Here is a 21,828-nt window from a genome sequence, read left to right as displayed (position 1 = left end):
TGCTAGTCAGTTCATAATATTCGATCGGCTTACCAAGCCAATATTATCCGTTTATGCTTCATAGACCGAATAGACCGAATATCCATCACAAATAAGTGACAAAACTTTACTGATTTTCAGTAAATGAGGACAATATTAATTCGTTGTCGTTCTAAATTTCCTTCCATCTACCTACCATAACCACATTCGCAGTGAGAGTCGAGGAACACCAACACGGGGGCTCTGGCAAATTTGATACCCTCCATCCGGGCTCTCACCAAGCCCAGTCTCTGATTGGTCCGGATCACGTGCACTTTCGGCATGGCGGCCGTGTACTCGTCAAGCGGCTCGCCCAGGTCCCCTGAAGAAACGAAACAACATTATAATGTGTGCCTCTTTTTGTGACAAGATAGCACTCGTAATGAGCCCTTGATTTCTATCTTTAGTTTCATTCTCCTCTCACCTAAGTTCGATCCATCGTCCACCAGTAGAATCTCCTCCAGGAGGTTTTCAGGGGTCCTGTTCAATACAGAGTGGATTGTCCGGAGAAGTGTTGACCATGCCTCATTATAAAAGCAGATGACCACCGATACGGACGGTAGGTCTTTGGGGTAGAACTGGAAGGCAGCTTGGCATCTGGAACACAAAGGAAAACCAAGATGCAAAGAAAGAGATGACCCTCCTAAGGTGAATACGTTTTGTATCTTGAGAGTTCTGAAAGGGGTAATGGTTAAAGTGTTTGTTCGTCACGCCCGGAACCCGAGAATATCAGGTTTAGAACTTATCTTCAGCAGCCCATGCTTCTCGTTAAAGTCGACTAACCGGATCTGATGGCCAGGCTAGCTATTCTCGAATGTTCGTAGCCCTACGAACTTCTTGAGCCCATTCTTAATACATTGGCTACGATCAAAATTACGAATTCTTAGGGCTACGAACGTTTCGAGAATAAGGGCCCTGGCTCGTTAACGTAGTTGACAGATGGTTGACATATGGTTGACAGATTGCTTGGATCGATGTTCCTACTGTTGATCACTTGATTGTCTGATCCAAACTAGATTATTTACAGACCGCCGCCATATAGCAGGATTATTGCTTGGTGCGGCGTTAAACAACAAACCAACCAACCGAAGACCCAGGTTTTATTCCCCACATGGATACAATGTGTCAGGCCAATTTCTAGTTTCCCCTGTTGTGATATTGCTGGAATATCAAAGCTGCGTAAAACCATGTTAACGTAGCTCATCGGCCACTCAGTATAGGGTAACCTTTCGCGAACACCCGGTGTCATCACTCTCTGGAGTCGGAGTGAGTGAGTGAGTTGGGTTTTACGTCGCTTTAGAAATATTCCAGCAATATCACGACGGGGGACACCAGAAATGGGTTTCACACATTGTGCCCATGTGGGGAATCGAACCCGGTCTTCGGCGTGACGAGCCAACGCTTTAACCATTAGGCTACCCCACCGCCCCTCTGGAGTCGGAAACGTATGGGGGTTGATTTTGGAAATAATATTTGTGCCTTAATTTAGACATTGTAAAATCACGTGAATGTTGTCTTACGTCAAAATGCCAGCAATTCGACGACAGATGGAAAATAATCGAGTCTGGACCAGACGCATGGTTGAGTCCTCTAACGTGATAATATACTGTACCATTCAAATGTTATAGAATGTATTATGTCCAGTACAACCATTATTGAGAATTTAAAGATTGTAACTTTTTATATTTTTTCACCCATTACTCACGTTTTAAATGTGAATATTAGCAGAACATAACTCCAGATTCAAAGACAGGTGAACAGTTAGTATTTTGTCAAGTCACCATGGGCTGTAATGTAGGCTTCAATGCGGCGGGGCATACTACTGATCAAAGAAGTTAGAAAGTCGTGGACCATGCTGTCCCAATATCGGACCACCTCTTCTTTCATTTCAGCAATATTTGTCAGATTTTTCTTATTGACACTTTCCTTCATAAGTCCCCAAACATTTTCTATTGGACTTAGGTCAGGGCTGTAGCTTGGCCAATCTAATAATGTCATATTTTGGGTCCGAAACCAGGCCTGTGAATGCTTTGAACGATGTTTTGGGTCGTTGTCCTGCTGGAAAATCCAAAATTTCCATAGAACACGTGAGCAGATGGAAGTAAATGTCCCTCGAGAATATCTGTGTACCGCTCACTGTTCATATTCCCTTCAAATACACAGAGGGGCGTTGCCCCTTACACAGATATGCAGCCCCACACGTTAAATTTCGGACTGTACTTTGGGCGCTGATACAAAGGTTTTCCTGTTTGTTTGGTCCAGAATTTCAGTGTATTAGGAGACAGCCACACAGAACATTCATCTGAGAAAATCACATTGTCCCAGTTAAAATTTCTATTCTGCAAGCACCAGTTCAACCTTCGTTCCTTTTTCAGGTTTCATGATCGGTGATGGAATTCCTCGACTTTTCTGCCAACCCATTGCATGCAGCTCAGTTCTAATTGTCTCCTTTACAGACAGCCACAGTTCCTCTATCAATCATATCCAGCCTTAAGTTTTCTAAACTGCTTCGTTTGTTTTTAGAAACAAGACTACCAAGCCGCCTCCTGTCACCGACAGTCAATTTTCTGGGCCTACCTGCGCCTCCCTGGTGCTCAATGCCATCCATTTGCAATTTTTCAAAACACGATAAACAGTGGACAAAGGGATGCCTGTTCTGCTTGAAATCACTTTAGCTGATCTGATATCCTTGCTATAATGTTTTAAAATCAACTTCCTCTTCTCTAAATCATCCATAGTGAGGATCACTGAAAATGTCGTCTGCTAGCAAGTAAACAAAGGAGGATAACGCTTCACAAACTAATGAAAAGAATTAACGGAGTTGTCTCTCTTGAATGAAACCAAGCACTTGATAGCTGGTCAAGGTTGTTTTATACTAGAAATCCAATTAAACATATTCCTAAAATTCGCAATAATTTCTGGTCATACTATATGTCCACTGATATTAGCGTCAAAACACATTGTGCATCCATGGGTTAGTTAGCCAGCCACGTCACAAAACCTGATCTTGGTAACTCAAAACATAGCTTTGATAATACAATCATATAACTACCCGCATCCTATAGAGAATTGTTTTGAGTATTTGAAAAATATATTTTGATCTTTAACAATGAGTGAGTTTAGTTTTACGCAGCTTTTAGCGTTATTCCAGCAATGTCACGACGGGGGACATCACAAGTGGGATCACACATTGTACCCATGTAGGGAATCGAACCCGGGGCCCATTCAACAACACGATCGTAGCGCTACGACTGTCGTAAGTCTATGTTAAACTTAAAGCATGGGAGTTACGATCATCTTAGCGCTTTGTGGAAGCAGGTCTTCAAAAGGTCTTCAACGTGACGAGCGAACGCTTCAACGACTAGGCTACCCTACCGCCCAAGATTTGCAACAAAACACCTTGTCTCGGGAAATGCAGAAAAAACAACAAGAAAAAAACACGCACACAAAAAACCCCAAACCACCACCAAAAGATATTTAGAAAAAAATTGGGCTACATCGTTCACACCGTTTCTGTAGTCTAGTGGATAAGGCGTCTGCCGGAGGGCGGAAGATCGGTTGTTCGATCCCACGTCGTCTTACCAAAGACGGTACTTGTACAAAACATGACGCTAGTTGGTTTCCCACAAATAAACCAAAGCGACTTATGTTTAGTCAAAATGAGGTTATATTTTGACCATAATTTCACTTCCGAAATTTATGTAGCAAAGTCTGTAAAATTTCTGGCATAAATATATTTGGTTCCCACGGAATCAACCGTAATGCAATAGTCTACTTACTCTGGATTCCTGAAATCGGGCACCGCTCTCTCCAGGGAGATCTTGTCGCTAACAAACTCATTGAAATGGTGGACGGCATCCCCTTGTTCAAACGCCACCTTCTCTTCAGGACTCAGCAACGACGCATCGACGATAGAGGCTGCTCCACGCTCGCCTGAACAGTCGGCAAAATATTCTATGACTTCAAAAGACGTGATTTGAATGGCAGCTAAACCACAAAACTAACAGAAACTAGTTTTTTTCAGATTTATAATAATTATGTATCTTCAAGACTGAGTGAGTGAAAATGGTTTTACCCCAGCAATATCACGACTGAACCTGGGTTTTCAACGTGACGAGTGGACGCTTTAACCATTAGGCTACCCCACTGCCCCTGCACAGAGCAGACAGAAATTGACTGATTTTATGAACGCTTCAAGTAAAACCGGATTTTGAATTTGGATTTGTTGCCCTAGAAATGTCCATGAATTGCTGCAGTCAATAGACATGCGTTACCCATCGATGGGTTGTTGTATATAGGCAGAGCTATGTCCCTTGAAAGCATGGATTCGTGTTTCAATCCCATTATCATATTAGTGAGTGATTATGTTTTTACGCAGCTTTTAGCAATATTCCAGCAATATCACCGCGGGGGACACCAGAAATGGGCCTCACACATTGTACCCATGTGGGGAATCGAACCCGGGTCTTCGGCGTGACGAGTCAACGCTACACTAGGCTACCCCACCGTCCCATTATCATACATGTATTAGCTTCGCCGGCACTAACACGTGAGAAATGTACCAAATGTGTAAATTATCTCTGAACCCAAAGCTAGTATAAGATTACTTAGTTACTGGACCTTTCCCGATAGTCGACGTGAGAGGACTAAAATACTTCCAACAACTTTAAAACCAAACATGACGAGCACCCGTGAAGATCCTGCTTAGAATTGGTCTTCTGTAACCCATGCTTGTCGTCGTGAGATTCAACTAACGGGATCGGGTGGTCAGGCTTCTGACTTGACAGTAATGTAGATCGATGTTCATGCTATTGATCACTGGATTGTCTGGTCCAGACACGATGATTTACATTCCGCCACCATGTAGCTGGAATATTGCTGAGTGCGGGGTTAAAGAACGAACCAACGGCATGACGACTTTAACCACAAGGTTCCCCCACCGCCCACAGTATAGTATAGTATAGTATAGTATAGTATAGTATAGTATAGTATAGTATAGTATAGTATAGTATAGTATAGTATAGTATAGTTATAGTATAGTATAGTATAGTTATAGTATAGTATAGTATAGTTATATAGTATAGTTATAGTATAGTATAGTTATAGTATAGTTATAGTATAGTTATAGTGTATAGTATAGTATAGCATAGTTATAGTATAGTATAGTTATAGTATAGTTATAGTTATAGTGTAGTTATAGTATAGTTATAGTATAGTTATAGTATAGTATAGTATAGTATAGTTATAGTATAGTATAGTATAGTATAGTTATAGTATAGTTATAGTATAGTTATAGTTATAGTATAGTTATAGTATAGTATAGTATAGTTATAGTATAGTTATAGTATAGTATAGTTATAGTATAGTTATAGTTATAGTTATTGTATAGTTATAGTATAGTATAGTTATAGTATAGTTATAGTATAGTATAGTACAGTTATAGTATAGCATAGTATAGTATAGCATAGTATAGTACATGTATAGTATAGTACCAAACACACTCGGACAACGCGATGTTACAAGTTACCGAAGACCTGGGTTCGATTCCCGACATGGGTAAAATGTGTGAAGCTGGTGAGCTCCCCTTGATATTGCTGGAATATTGCTAAAAGCGGTGTGAAACCTCACTCATTCACTCAGTTTGTGTCTTTTGATACTGATGCCATATTGTTTGTACCTCACTCACTCACTCACTCACTGCCATTATTGTCAACGTTTACCATTAGGGCCCTCCTTCCTCTTAAGGGGCAGAGCCCCAGTTGTCTAACCCGCGGATATTCGATGTGTAGAGTTACTTCCCTTGAGAACTCCAGAATCCTATGATTCGAATATTGGTTCGCCTGGATCGTTTTAAGGTTATCTAGCACCTTACCCTGCTGTTAGTTTCACCCATCTGACATCTGACATCTGACACCTGATCAAATCGGACTGTCACCCAATATTGATTCACTTACTCAAATGTCATAGACCCGTGAAGATCCGGGTTAGAACTGATCTTCAGTAACCCATGCTTGTCGTAAGAGGCAACTAACTGGATCTGGTGGTCAGCTTCGTTGACTTTGTTAACACATGTCATCCTATCCCACTTGCTGTTGATCACTGGATTGTCTGGTCCACATTCGATTATTTACAGACCGCCGCCATAAAGCTGGAATATTGCTGAGTGCGGCGTTTGAATTAAACAAACAAACAAAATGTCACATACCAAGACCCGGATGGGGATTGAGAATCTTCATCTTGCTCTTCTTCTCCGGATTATCTCCCCTTAGATTGACTGAAAGAAACAAAAGATGAAAACAAAGGAGATATCTGTGGATATCCTAACCAATAAAGAATATAGTATTATTTAATCTTTCACTTTTCTATTCACAGAGCGTTAACAAAGATATATTTTTTGTGACGTCATTTGTTGCATCATTTATCTGTTTGTCACTGAAACTGACTTCCAACTTTTACTTTTTAAACTGAAGACACTGGGTTGGCTATCGATAAAGATAACAGAGATCGATAAATCCATCGTTTTTGGAGACGTAACCCCATTTCTGGTGTCGACGTGATATTACTGAAATATTGCAGGGCGCGGCGTAAAACCACACTCACTCACTCAATCTCATTCTAAATGCAGGTTCATTCTTACCTATGTGGGGGGCGGTGGGGTAGCCTAGTGGTTAAAGCGTTGGCTCGTCACGCCGAAGACCCGGGTTCGATTCCCCACATGGGTACAATGTGTGAAGCCCATTTCTGGTGTTCCCCGCCGTGATATTGCTGGAATATTGCTAAAAGCGGCGTAAAACCAAACTCACACACTCACTCACTTACCTATGTGGTCATCTCTTGTGTCATCGTCCCTCTTCCAACTTTTAATTTCTTCATATTTTACATTATCAATATGATCGTGATCTCTAGAGACCGGCCCACGACCGTCAGTCTGTTGATGACGCCCCGTTTTGCTGTCCTTTTCCACGTCATATAAAGATATTTTAAAAGCAACAAGAAACCACACTATAGGCACCAGCACGAGTAAATACAGGTAGCGTCTTCTACCCGGGTTGCTTTTAGGCTTTCCCAATTCTAAATCACTGTTGTCTCGCGCGATCTCGAGAGACTGGACGCCATTTGTCCGTTGTTTCCGGCGTTCTATCATGGCGGCTGTGTTTATGACAAGTTTTGCACTTTGTCTGCAGTCATCCACTGGAAGGGTGCCTGAAAAATAAAATAAAAACTGGCATTCATAATTTTCAGTTTACGTAAAGTGTACATGTCGGTTTTAATACGCCATAAACATAACAAAATATTATTCGGAGTCAATACTTCACGATATTGCTGGAGTAGCCTGCTGCTAAACGCGGCGTAAAACCAGACTCACTCACTCCAATTAGATTCATTATACTCCTTGTCAGCACCATACACGTGCTTCCAAAATGGTAAACGTTTGAGGCCTGGGTTACTTCGGGGTTTCCTCCCCTATTAAACAGACACGGCGGGAAATAACTGGAATACTGTTCAAAGTGACGTTAACCCTAATTCTCGCACTCACTCAACAGTCCTTGCTGCCGAGTCAATATCAATATTACCCAGTTTGCTTTCGACAAGCGAATGGGCGCGAGTGAGTGAGTTTAGTTTTCCGCCTCTTTTAGCAATATTCCAACAACATCCACGGCGGGGGACAGCAGAAATGGGCTTCACATATTGTGTCCATGTAGGGAATCGAACCCTGGTCTTCGGCGTGACGAGCGAACACTTTAACCACTAGGCTACCCCACCTCCCCGGATGGGTGTGAGTGAGACATTTCGAAGAATATAATGCTTGAACCGCTTACAACCAAGCAGCATCAAAACAGTCGCCTGAATAAAATGGAATTAATTACAAAGCACAAAATATATTAGGTTTCAGTAAAGAAAAAAGGAAATACATAGGTGAAAAAATATAACGAATGTGAATATCATTTGATCTTCCAACAAATTATTCCGACTAGCTACAGATCCTGTCTTTAACGAAAGGTAGATAACTCTAAACTTGTTTACTCCCAACTACGCGTTTGGAATTGGTCTTCAGAAACCCATGCTTTTCGTAAAAGGCAACTAAAGTGATCGGGTGGTCAGGCTCGCTGACTTGGTTGACATATGTCATCGTATCCAAATTACGTACATCGATGCTCATGTTTTTGATCAATGGCTTGTCTGGTCCAGACTCGATTATTTACATACTGACACCATGTAGGTGGAATATTGTTGAGTGCGGCGTTAAATAAAACAAAGCATCCGCAAGTCCGCCAGCATCAACGTCCACAGTCACAACAAAACAAAGAGCCCTGGGCCTTGTTCCAAAGCGATCGTAGCGCTACGAAATCGTAAGTCTATGTTAAAGTATGGGAACGATTGTCGTAAGCCCTGCCATACATTAAGCGATCGTAGCGCTACGACTATCTGAGTATATGTTAAAGTATGCGTTACGATCACCTTAGTGCTACGACTGTCGTGAGTCTATGTTAAAGTATGGGAGTTACGATCACCTTAGCGCTACGACAGTCGTAAGTCTATGTTAAAGTATGGGAGTTACGATCACCTTAGCGCTACGATCGCTTTGAGGAACGGGTCCCTGGTCTGGGGACTTCGTATGTGTTAACTTGCATACGCAATTAGTCAGAAGAAATCGCGCATAGTAGAAGTTTCCCGAAATATGAAATACCTCCCGAAATAGACAATCCACAAAACGATCCCACAAAATCAGCTGTGTGTTCACAATGTGTAGTGTGTGTTACGTTATTAATACAAATTACCAGCTGTGCCAGCTGTATCTATCTGACTGGTTATCTATCTCAGCGCAAACTCCCGTACATTCAGTTTCGCCCTATAGTCCGTTTGACTTCATTTGAGACCGATGAATTGCTCACTAACACAAAATTTAATAATTACAACAGAACCAAATTTTTACACAGTCACATGAAATCGACAGACCAACTCTGATGATTTGTCTCATAATTTTGGACACCCGAATAAAAACGTTGTTTAACAAACGATCATTATTTTGTTGTCACTTTTCGCTATTTCTTACGGGGAGGGGGGCTTGTCACTTGCTGGTAGAAATAATGATCGTTTGTTAAACAACCTTTTTACATTTGACATCACTGGTGACATGTTTATGTATGGATTATTAACCAAACGACCTCCGTCCGTTAGAAGCAGACCATGAATAAAGTATATTGCGTGAGAAAATTAAAAAACCAACCCATTATATAAGCTGATATACGATATCATCGATAACACAATTTTCATATCGATCATCAATAATAAAATTTTCTATCGACCATATTTCCGATTATCGATCATTTTGGTAGACCTAGCAAATGGTCTTATTTCAAGAACTGAACACAGACCAACCAGAGTGACAACCATCCCACAACCGTGACCCGAGGCACGCTATAATTATGCTTGGCAACGGTCAAACGAAATCGGTGTGTCGCCCTGACCGAGGACACGACTCTATCTCGTTCGTCACACGTAGACTAAACACGTGGATAACGCGCACAGCCTGCCCCTCGTTATAACGCAAACCTTTATCATCGACATATGATACTTTTTTAGTGTGTGATGTTATAGTTTTTATTATATTATTATAATCGAAAATAAATATCATCATAAGTGTCTGTTTGTGGTACGGACACCATTGGACAGAAAAATTCGAGAACGTTCCCATAAATACACTTGATATTACGTCAAACCACAAAAGACTCCAGTTACACATCATTTTATTGTAATAGAGTCATACCATTATTATTCTGCAGCAAATATTAAATGTCACATTGTATTATCAAGTAAATTGCGATGACATTTAGTTTGAATTCCTTTACAATGACACATTTTTCATGAATCAATGGCAAATTTTCACTCAAAATTTATTTACTGCACAAAGCACAGATACCATTTTGAATAAGATACATATGTAGGCTACTGTTAAACATTTAAGCGGTTTCTTATCTCACCAAGGACCAAGGTAACCACGTTGTTCTATAACAACTATCACTGTAGAGGTGTGTATTTGTATATGTACAATATTGGAGGGTGAATCCACTTACCAAATATTGAATGACCAAACACCGAGTCGAGGATGTTGAGAATGCGTCAAGCAGAGTCGAAATGTCGGAACAATAATTACATATTTACATATTTTGTGTGACGTGTCGTTAGCTTGAGAGAGACAAAACCAGACACCAGTGAAGATTGCATCTGTTCTTTACACATAGACTTGCCGAGGCTCCTAACAATCAAAATATGTCACTCGCCTTTATGCGGATTCCGGGATTATGTTTTAGGTGTCAGATATGAATACGTATGGTGAATACGCAAGTCGCACAATTTAACACTTGACATGACGTCTGATGTATTGGGGATCGTGTGGACACAATGGAAGTACGTTGAGTAATTCGGATTGGCGGCTATCCCTCCCACAACGCGCACGCACGCCAAGCATTACGGGAAATCTTGACAAAATCGAAAATTACTGACGGGACAATACCCTGTACTCATAGTTGTAAAGTGCGGTGGGGTTCAATAGTGGTTAATGCGTTCACTCGCCAAGCCGACGGCCCGGGTTCGATTCCCACATGGGTATAATGTGATAAGGTCATTTTTGGTTTCCCCCGCCGTCTATTGCTAGACTATTGCTCAGAGCGGCGTAAAACACTCAATCACCGTCTCACTCAATCATGGTTCTTAAATCTTCATGTTTGCCAAATGAAGGAATTAATATAAGTATATTGTCGTTATCAAAATGTTATTCAAGCACAAAGACGCACGTTTGAAAAGCAACACAAAATCGACCTCATCTAATGCACGCCAATCCATACCACAATGTGTATTTAAACATCTGTCCCACTTTATAGAGTGAACACTATTGACTGATGAATGTAGCCTATATATATCGATCCGTTTTTAACTGGCATTACAGTGCAACGTTTACTGGACATGGGACTGCCGGGAGAACGCTTTCCCATGTTGTGTGGATCGGGTGGACACAATGTGGTTGGTTGTTTGGTTTTTGTTTAACGCCGCACTCTGCAATATTCCAGCTATATGGCGGCGGTCTGTAAATAATCGAGCCTGGACCAGACAATCCAGTGACCAACAGCATGAGCATCGATCTAAGCAACTGGGATACGATGACGTGTGTCAACCACCCGATCCCGTTAGTCGCCTCTAACGACGTGCATGGGTTGCTGAAGATCAATTCTAACGCGGATCTTCACAGGGATCATATTCCCGTTACAGCTGTCACATTAATGAGTCTCGTGAAAAACTGACCAACCTAAGACATGAACGACTTTGCCCGCATTTGTGAAACAGCTCCATTGCAACAAAATGTGAAACGAGTACTGTTTTACGCCGCTGTTAGTAACATTCAGTCAGAGTACCTAAGTAGGGACAGAACTGGGTATACTTATTTCGGGAATCGAAACCGGGCGTCGGTGTGACAAGCTAACGCATTAACCACAAGGCCACCTAGCCCCTCCCTGATACAAAAAGAACAAAATGCTTACCTTTTTCTTCTGAAGATTGTATCAAATTCCTTTACGTGAAGAGTACTTAAGTGTTTAAACCAAAGCAGTATCATTGTGGAGGTATCCCATTTTCGTTACTCCTCTGTGGGTTGAAACTAATTCTTAACCACTAAATTTAATTGCGTTCGAGGCAAAAGCCTGATAATCAAGTCTATACACCAGACCGTCAAATGAAGGCCGAACACGTTCACTGTGAAAGTCAGGACATGCTGGCGGTGTTATCGGTGAACATTAAGACAGTGAGCTGTCACGCCCGAGGAAATCCCCGCACATTGTGCGTGGTATGCCTCAATGGTCCCGTTATAAGGACGTGACACGCCACATTGCTCCTGTTATAAGGAGCCGTTGTTCCCGACTACACGTCACAATTCAGTTTCGTTAAAATTGAATATACTAAAAATATATTTAAAAAGATTGCGTACTGCTCTTTCACGTTAATTGTTGTTGGTTTTTCATTTAAGTTCTAACTATTGTAAAAATAAGCTGTATCACAAAAGTTTAAAACTGTAGTGTTAAACTCAAGTAGCATCTGTATTGGGGAAATGAATAACTCGTATTTTAAAACGTTTGACTAAATCCTAGTGTCAACAATGTACGGACCTAATTATCATTCAGCTGAGACGGTTTAAGACCCGGCATATCGCCATCAATAATACATTAAGAATACTCAGAATCTCATGGGATGGAGCTCACAATTACCAGGAATGGTTGTCAGAGTCTCTAGGGATGTGTCTTAGCATCACCAGGAATGGTTGTCAGAGTCTCATCACCTAGTCTCTAGGGAACGGGCCTTAGAATCAGGAGGGATGTGTTTTAGCATCTTAGCATCACATGGAATGGGTCTTAGAATCACGAGGGATGTGTCTTAGCATCACCTGGAAAGAGTCTTAGAATCACGAGGGATGTGTCTTAGCATCACCTGGAATGGGTCTTAGAATCACGATGGATGTGTCTAAGCTTCACCTGGAACGGGTCTTAGAATCACGAGGGATGTGTCTTAGCATCACCTGGAACGGGTCTTAGAATCACCAGGAATGATACTTAGAATCACTAAGAATGGTTCTCAGAATCATGAGGGATGTGTCTTAGCATCACCTGGAACGGATCTTAGAATCACCAGGAATGATACTTAGAATCACTAAGAATGGTTCTCAGAATCATGAGGGATGTGTCTTAGCATCACCTGGAACGGATCTTAGAATCACCAGGAATGATACTTAGAATCACTAAGAATGGTTCTCAGAATCACTAGGAATGATACTTAGACTCACCAAGAATGGTTCTCAGAATCCCTAGGAATGATACTTAGAATCACCAAGATGGGTTTTCAGAATCGCCTGGAATTATACTTAGAATTACTAGGAATGGTACCCAGAGTCCTAGGAATGGTTCAGGCTCGCTGATTTGGTTGACACATGTTATCGTATCTCAATTGCATAGATCGATGCTCATGCTTCATCACTGGATTGTCTGGTCCAGACTCGATTATTTACAGACCGCCGCCATATAGCTGGAATATTGCTGAATGCGGCGTAAAGCCAAACCAAACCTTACGTATATTTATAATTATCTTCAACATGTTAAGAAGAGATTGTTGATGGACAGCTGAAACAGGTGCCATCATTGATTTGTAGAAAGGCAGGACGTATACACTGCCAGCAGCATTCTTCCTTTGGCAAGTTGCATAACGGATAGATCTATCAGCGTTATCGATTTGAAAGCTTCTTTATTCAAAAGAGCAGAAATGTCAAGGAAAGGTAAGTTAGACGTCAGAACAGTTGGTTAACTGTCGAGCGAACTGAAGTTTGATTGATGTTTGATTGTCTCAAGGCTTCTAACTGTCATTTCTTTATCACAGAACTTAACAAGATTTACTGTAATGTATGACACACGCATGCAGTCCCGGCATACTTCACATGAGCGATCATAAAGTAGCAACGCTAAAAGAACAAAAACACTTTTTTATAATAATTAAATATTACAATTGTCATTCGATTTTCAAATGATTTAATATTTAACGATTAGCATCATTTTTCAAAATTTATTTATTTTATTTATCTATTTTTGGGAGGGCAGTTTCTATTCGATGAACACCTGAGGCTTTTGTCCAATGACAGTTCGTAAGTTGATCACGTGGTGTACATATAACCGTTACAGTTACCGCGGACAGGTAGTGGATAATCGGATTCATATATCGGAATCGTCGATATATACATGGAATCAGCAGAGATAGACAATAAACGGCATGAGTTCACAAAATATTGCAATATTGTATCGACGTCCATTTGTAAACTGAAGTGTTTAAAACGCTTCAAGAGTGTCATTATCTCGAAGGTAGATGCCCTGTAAATAGGAGGTAGGAAAGCCTAGTGGTAATAGCGTTTGCTCCTCACGCCGGAGACCCAGGTTCGATTCCACACATGGGTACAATGTGTGAAGCTCATTTCTGGTGTCCCTCGTCATGATATTGCTGGAATATTGCTGAGAGCGGTATTAAACCGTGCCCTTCAGCTCACCTTTTAACAGCCGCAACAACGTACACACTTATACGCACCACACGAATCTGAGACAATGTCAGCATCATTTGGAATACGAGTTGCATTATTCTGCCCAAAACCACAGGCCCTCGTGTCTTTGCGAGGATTAAAGATGTTAAAAACACATATAACATTTGAGATGATAATGTATATAATATCACTGTGTAGCATTTCGAGTCGGGGTTCATCTCAAAAACATATTATTTTTAATCTTTAATCTTCGCAAAAACACGAGGGCCTGTGCCCAAAACGTGCAATTATGACCGCGACTGCAATACAGTGAGTGAGTTTAGTTTTACGCCGCTTTTAGCAATATTCCAGCAACATCACGGCGGGGGATACCAGAAATGGGCGTCACACATTGTACCCATGTGGGGAATCGAACCCGGGTCTTCGGCGTGACGAGCGAACGCTTTAACCACTAGGCTACTCCACCGCCCCTGACTGCGTTACAGACAATTAGCTGCCGTGACCTTTTTAACAGCTGGTTCAAAGCCTGAACGAAAGTTCTTCCTGGAAACGAATACTAATTCAGATAAATTAGATCATCCAATATGAAGCTCTCCTAATTGCCTCAGCGTTGCATGCTGCAGTGGAAACGTCAGTGCCCCCGACATATTCCACGTCGACTAATATGGAAAGTGCATAGATAATTCATTGGTACGATTACACAGCAGCTGTCGTCTCAACACGTGATGGAGTTGAACTGTTACGGAAGCTGCTGTTTGGTAATTATACCCTTTGTTTATTTTGTGTGTGCGTTCGTGCGTGCGTTGAGAAATGCCTTCGCAAAATTCCTTTTATATTACCTGTAAACAATCCAATCTTGACCAGACTGACTGACTGAGTGAGTATGGTTTTACGCCGTTTTTAGCAATATTCCAGCAATATCACGGCGGGGGACACCAGAAATGCGCTTCACACATTGTACCCATGTAGGGAATCGAACCCGGGTCTTCGGCGTGACGAGCCAACGCTTTAACCATTAGGCTACCCCACCGCCCCGACTGCATTTTGATGACGTTGTGACGGAAGTGAATATTTGCAGGCAGTCGTGTTATACCTGTATCACGTGACGCTGACTTAAAATTAAATCAATTTACACAAACATTATTATTAAATTTCTTCGTAATTCATTTTGTGTATATTTCGACTGATCATACAATCTTTTTTCACATTTCGAGCTCATTGTTTCACGTTTGACAGGTACTGTCATCATGAATAATCAGAAGTACAAAATACAACACAGCCCTGTTTTGCTGATTTATTACAAATGTCATAATTTGAGTCCACGATTGATTATTAATCACATGACAAAAACCAACGTGGTCATGTGAAATAGATCTCTCTAGGAAGTAGGTGAGGTGAGGTGAAATTGGGTTTTACGACGTGCTTGAGAATATTTCGCTCATATGACGACGTGCATGCGTGTGTATGTGTATGTGCGGCTGCTTGTACTAGCCCAGACTGAAGCTGGTTTTATAGTGCTAGCTCACTGAGATACCATGCCGCAGTGAAGCATGAATACCCCACTCAGACACATTATACTGACTCCGAGCCGACCAGTCCTTGTTGTACCCATTAATGCCGAGCGCCAGGCAGGAACCAACAAGTACCATATTTTAACGTCTTTTGGTATGACACGGTCGGGGATCGAACCCGCGACCTTCCGCTCTCCGGGCGGACGCTCTAACCACTACACTACGGAGGCGGTCATTCAGAGAATGAATGTGTTGTGGGTTGACATAGATGTTTAGCTCCTCCTTTCAGAAAGAAACACTGTACGTTATTTCCAGTATTTCTGGGGAATCCTTGGTATTGGTACACCACGGAGGCGGTCTCCAGGAAGTAAGAACTTGATATATTAATGGCATAAGCAGTATTATGTTTTTTTCATTGGAAAAGGGATTTTGGGGGCTTTTATTTCTGAAAAATAAGTTTCAGAGAATATTTCTTTCTTTTTTTTCCGACAGAGTCTGAGTACATTATTTAATTAAGTCGTTTACCGCAGGAACAAAGAATTTTATAAACTCATGGAAACGAATAAGGGAACACATGAAAGTACAGGTGTTCCTTTATTTATTTCAAGATTTCCACCCACAGCGCAATACATACCATGTGAAGAAACCTGGAAAAGAATAAAGGAAATTGAACACTTGAACTTTCATGTGTTCCCTTATTTGTTTCTATGAGTATATGTTATTATGACGTCGATCATGCATTATTTGGGCCTTAATTGTCATAGCTTGTCCAGTAATCTCCTAATTTTCCATTTTGTAAAGGTAGTCACCAGGCAAGGGCACTTAGTCTAGCGTTAAAAGTTCCCTAAACCAGACAGATTAGAGTGAGTGAGAGAGTTCAAGTTTACGCCGCTTTTTGCAATATTCCAGCAATATCACGGCTTGCGACAGCTAGCAGAGATTGGCTTCACACATTGTACCCATGTGGAGAATCGAACCCAGCCTTCGGCTTGACGAGCGAACGCTTTAACCACTAGGCTACTCCACTTCCCTAGATTTTATTGGGATCGAGAGTCCGGATTAACGGGGTTCGTTGTCAGTCTGGATAACTGTCTTCATATATTGATTCCTCGAATGCGAGATTGTTTTGTACAGAACAATACCATTGACAGGTGTCGGTAAAGACTAGTCCGACTGTCAGTAATGAATTATTAAATATTCATACCGTTAGAGAAATGAATCCCACAAGCCATTGAAACGCTAAAAGCCCGGTGTCTCATAAACGTTGATGTTAGCTTCATGTTGCAAAACACGAATGACATTATTCAGTGTGTACGAAACAGTAAGTGAGGTATGGGTTTACACCGCTTTTAGCAACATTCCAGTGATATCGGGGGCACTAGTATTAGACTTCACACGTTGTACCCATGTGGGTAATAGAGCGAGCGAGTATGGTTTTATGCCGCTTTTAGCAATGTTGCTGTCTTCACACATCAACGGTACTATTTCTTTGGCTACCACGTTGTACCCATGTGGGTAATAGAGCGAGCGAGTATGGTTTTATGCCGCTTTTAGCAATGTTGCTGTCTTCACACGTCAACGGTACTATTTCTTTGGCTACCATGGCGCATTCAGCCCAGTGATTGATGCACCATGCCAGACCGCTCGTCACGCGGAAGACCCGAATTCGATTCCCTACAGTGTGTGAAGCCCATTACAGATGTCCCCCGTCGTCATATTGCTGGAATATTGCTAAAAGCGGCGTAAAACTAAATCCACCCACTTTTCAGTGCAACAGCTGTGTCACGCAGCCTGTAGAGTTCTCGACCTCACAATCAAGTGATTAATATAACGAGCAACCACCTTCGGGTTAAGATGACAAAGCCATCAAGCCTGACCTGCACATTTGGTAGCTGGAGGCCTATCATATGCTCATATGGAATTCCCACGCGGCAACAATAAAATAACACTATCAGATTGAACACACAGGCATGAATAATGCAGTTTGTGTAAACACAATACATTATTTCTTATATATGCATAGAAAATTCATGATCATATCTTCATCTGTGCCTGCAGGTGGGTACGGAATACATTGTAGAGTTGTCAGTTAGTATCTCGTACAGACACCAGAGAATATATCTGACAAACCATTTTTGTCATCATTGTCTGTCTTTGTCCTGAAACTTGTCAGCGGCAGTAATCTATGTTCACCCCTTTCTCAGCTCAAAAGTCCAACATCATCCACTCTTCATGAGATCAGCTCATCAAGCTATGCTCAACTCCTTCCTAGCTCTATGAGTACAAACTCAACCCCTTCCTTGCTCTAGGAGTCCAAACTTACCCCTTCCCAGATCTAGGAGTCCAAACTCAACCCCTTCCCAGCACTGGGAGTCCAAACTCATCCCCTTCAATGCTCTAGGAGTCCAAACTCATCCCCTACCCAGCTCTAGGAGTCCACACTCATCCCCTTCCCAGCTCTAGGAGTCCAAACTCACCCCCTTCCCAGCTTTAGGAATCCAAACCCATCCGCTTCCCAGATCTAGGAGTCCAAACCCATCCGCTTCCCAGATCTAGGACCCCAAACTCATTCCCTTCCTAGCTCTAGGAGTCCAAACTCAACCCCTTGCCAGCTCTAGGATCCAAACGCATTCCCTTCCCAGCTCTAAGAGTCCAAACTCAACCCCTTGCCAGCTCTGGGAGTCCAAACTCAACCCCTTCCCAGCTCTAGGAGTCCAAACTCACCCCTTCCCAGATCTAGGAGTCCAAACTCAACCCCTTCCCAGCTCTAGGAGTCCAAACTTACCCCGTCCCAGATCTAGGAGTCCACACTTACCCCTTCCCAGCACTGGGAGTCCAAACTCATCCCCTTCAATGCTCTAGGAGCCCAAACTCATTCCCTTCCCAGCTCTAGGAGTCCAAACTCACCCTCTTCCCAGCTTTAGGAATCCAAACCCATCCGCTTCCCAGATCTAGGAGTCCAAATACAACCCCTACCCCGCTCTAGGAATTCAAACTCATCCGCTTCCCAGATTTAGGAGTCCAAACTCATCTCTTCCCAGCTCTAGGAGTCCAAACTCATTCCTTTCCTAGCTCTTGGAATCCAAACTCACCCCCCTTCCCCGCTCTAGGAGCCCAAACTCATTCCCTTCCTAGCTCTAGGAGTTCAAACTCAACCCCTTGCCAGCTCTAGGATTCCAAACGCATTCCCTTCACAGCTCTAGGAGTCCACACTCATCCCCTTCACAGGTCTAGCAGCTCACATCCATCACCCTCTAAGCTCTAGCAGCCTCTATAATCAGCATGTATGCAAGCATGCACCTTTTTTTAACGTGCACCAGACTAATCTTTTTTTCTCAATGCCAAAATGCATTTGTCTGTCCTTGACTGACACCAGACTGGTTCCTTTCCAGCTATACTCACAATCGCGCATTCAACATAAGCGTAGCATAGGCATGAAACCAAATCGCTTACAAAATCACCAAGGCTTGAAACACAGGCCGAACGCTCTCTTACGTGCAACTTGGAACTGACTCACCAGTCCATATAAATCACTCTCTACGTTATACCATCACAACTATAAATCAAGTACGTATCACACCTGCCTGTATAGTTGCTGTCACTCACTGCTCAATGCAACGTGACGGATGATGTTCATGGCGAATTTTATCGCCCACGTATTCCAGAAATTACGGAGAGAGCGTACTGCGAGACTACGAGTATGTGTGTGACAACGATACTGTCCTTGTCACCACTCGTTCACTTATCTACAAATCTGAAAGCATACACGCATATCAATACCTTGCTTTAACACGCTATATACCAAACAAGAGATATGGTAGCTTGACATCACCATGGCAACAAGCAGTGTTAGTCAAGTGACATAAAGAAAGAAGATTAGATTAAGGTTGAAGGAAATCATGTACTAAGCAACCATTCCAACAAAGGTCTCCTTCTACGGAGCGATCGTAGTGTACGACTGTCCAGAGTGAGTGAGTGAGTGAGTATGGTTTTACGCCGCTTTTAGCAATATTCCAGCAATATCATGGCGGGGGACACCGGAAATGGGCTTCACACATTGTACCCATGTGGGGATTCGAACCCGGGTCATCAGCGTGACGAGCGAACGCTTTAACCACTAGGCTACCCCACCGCCCAACGACTGTCGAGAATAAGGTATGGTAGCTACGATCGTGTCAGTGTTAAGATGGCTTTGCGAAACGGGGCCCTGGCTACGCCAAAACAAATATGTCACGATGGCCTAATTTTGACCCTATAAAGAGGTAGGGTATGACTCGCAAGTCGAAGATACAGTAACGTAGCTACAATCGTGTCAGTGTTAAGATGGCTTTGCGAAACGGGGCCCTGGATACGCCAAAACAAATATGTCACGACTGCCTTATTTTGACCCTATAAAGAGGTAGGGTATGACTCGCAAGTCGAAGATAAAGTAACGTAGTTACGATCTTGTCAGTGTTAAGATGGCTTTGCGAAACGGGGCCCTGGATACGCCAAAAAACATATGTCACGACTGCCTAATTTTAACCGTAGAAAGACGACTCGGTTTCCGCGTAGGTACGTTGGAAGCCATTGTAACCATCCGATACGCATTTCGTCGGGTCTTGAAAACATGAGATTCTGTGTAATCCTTCCCGTCTGTATGAATCGTTGCTCAGCCCTTCCACCTCTAGTTCGACAACATTGACCTATACTGTCGTGAAATCACTATGGAATAGAGATGACCGCAGCATAGATACATTCACCCATCTTCTGTAATCGAGGGTTGCGAGTGAGTGTAATTTTATGCCGTTTTAGCAATATTCGAACCACGACAGGATAACACTAAGTCTGATCTTCAAATACTGTATATGGAGGCTATAAGCCATAAACATAACACCGCAGCTGTTGGATGACCTTGATACCTACATCATATCATTGTCTACTGTGAACATGGGGGCGGTGAGGTAGTCTAGTGGTAAAATGTTCACTCGTTACGCCGAAGACCCGGGTTCGATTCCCCACAAGGGTACAAAATGAAGCCCATTTCTGGTATCCCCCGCCGTGATATTGCTGGAATATTGCTAAAAGCGGCGAAAAACTAAACTTAATACATACGCTTTAAATGGAGCAATTCTCGATTCTCTTTGACTCTCTCTAGCTCCTTTCAATTTTAAACGGAGCTATTCGTTTAAATATTTTCAGAGCCTGGGCGTAAGTCTACAGTGAAACCGTTATCGACACTGTGCAAGTTTATCTAGAAACAGAACTTTTAATGATTGAAGTATTTTCTTTTACATTCATATCTGTTACTCTAAAACAAATATTTACTTTTGACTAGACTAACATCTATCTTCTGAAATGAACATATTTTACAGGAGAAAAAAGTCCCTAAATTATAATAATAAAATATAATGAAAAGGCGCCCAGAGACTTACTTTATTTTCATGAAACTGTGGAAATCTGGACTTATTCTAGGCTTCCAGGCGTACGTTTGGGGTTAGTGTTTGACAACTCAGTCTCAGATGCATATTTACTTCATATTTTAATAATATCATATTGATACAGCATTGATATAACTGCCGCAGAATTATTTGTGATTAAAATAAATCATCCTTTCCACATCACCATCTTCGTCTGATACAATTTACGAAAATGAGGGGTTTTCCCCTGTGACAACGACACCCCCACCCCCTCTGAGTGATTTTATTTTTTTTATTTAGGCCGGCATATCTCCTTTAACCCTGAAAACCACTCTTCTACTATATTGCAAAACATATGCATATATAATGAACTGATAATATTCCCATATCTCTTTCGTCGCGTGTTGTTTTAACATGGAAACCTATTTATCGACATAAATGTCCCGTCAGACCGCCAGCCCGGTGTCATGTCAACATTTACGAAAGGGACACTGAACTACAACATGTTAAGGACACGATATAAACACAGTTCGTATATCTCGGTCCGATATTATACCGTCACAGCTCCTACAATAATACAACCGACTGGGACAGGAATTAACACTGCCAGATGAACTAGATCTATATATTATTTCACAAGGATCAAAACAACTTGAACACCGGTTTGGTCGTCGGCGTCAGGTCGGGTACATCCGTATGGGCATAACGCGAGGGTGAACACCCGACAATTACACATCTGTCTGGCAACATAACGATTGCTGGCATACTACATTCCTTCACGGGCTTTATATCATCATGAGGGGGTCAAGTAGGACTCGGTGACAACCAGGCACGT

At 42.1% G+C, this 21,828-nt stretch overlaps 1 protein-coding gene across 2 annotated transcripts in view; it reads right to left on the bottom strand.

The window, feature by feature from the left end:
* The window catches only part of LOC124290436 (polypeptide N-acetylgalactosaminyltransferase 5-like), a 36,668-nt gene that overhangs the window by 14,531 nt on the left and 309 nt on the right, over positions 1–21,828 (bottom strand). The window contains exons 1-6 of one of the 2 annotated variants that reach the window (XM_046727136.1): positions 10,095–10,236; positions 6,838–7,221; positions 6,224–6,292; positions 3,798–3,951; positions 443–615; positions 176–340 (exon numbers count right to left, since the gene is read on the bottom strand). In XM_046727136.1, coding sequence (XP_046583092.1) covers positions 176–340; positions 443–615; positions 3,798–3,951; positions 6,224–6,292; positions 6,838–7,162 — 886 coding nt within the window. In that variant the 5' untranslated portion in view covers positions 7,163–7,221; positions 10,095–10,236. Of the gene's footprint in view, positions 1–175; positions 341–442; positions 616–3,797; positions 3,952–6,223; positions 6,293–6,837; positions 7,222–10,094; positions 10,237–21,828 lie in introns of those variants that run through there. The other variant, XM_046727135.1, reaches the window with a different exon arrangement.

The sequence above is a fragment of the Haliotis rubra genome, unplaced genomic scaffold (assembly GCF_003918875.1).
Source record: "Haliotis rubra isolate DU_JTF1 unplaced genomic scaffold, ASM391887v1 Scf465, whole genome shotgun sequence".
Taxonomy (NCBI): Eukaryota; Metazoa; Mollusca; class Gastropoda; order Lepetellida; family Haliotidae; genus Haliotis; species Haliotis rubra.
This window is presented reverse-complemented; position numbering and strand designations above follow the sequence as displayed.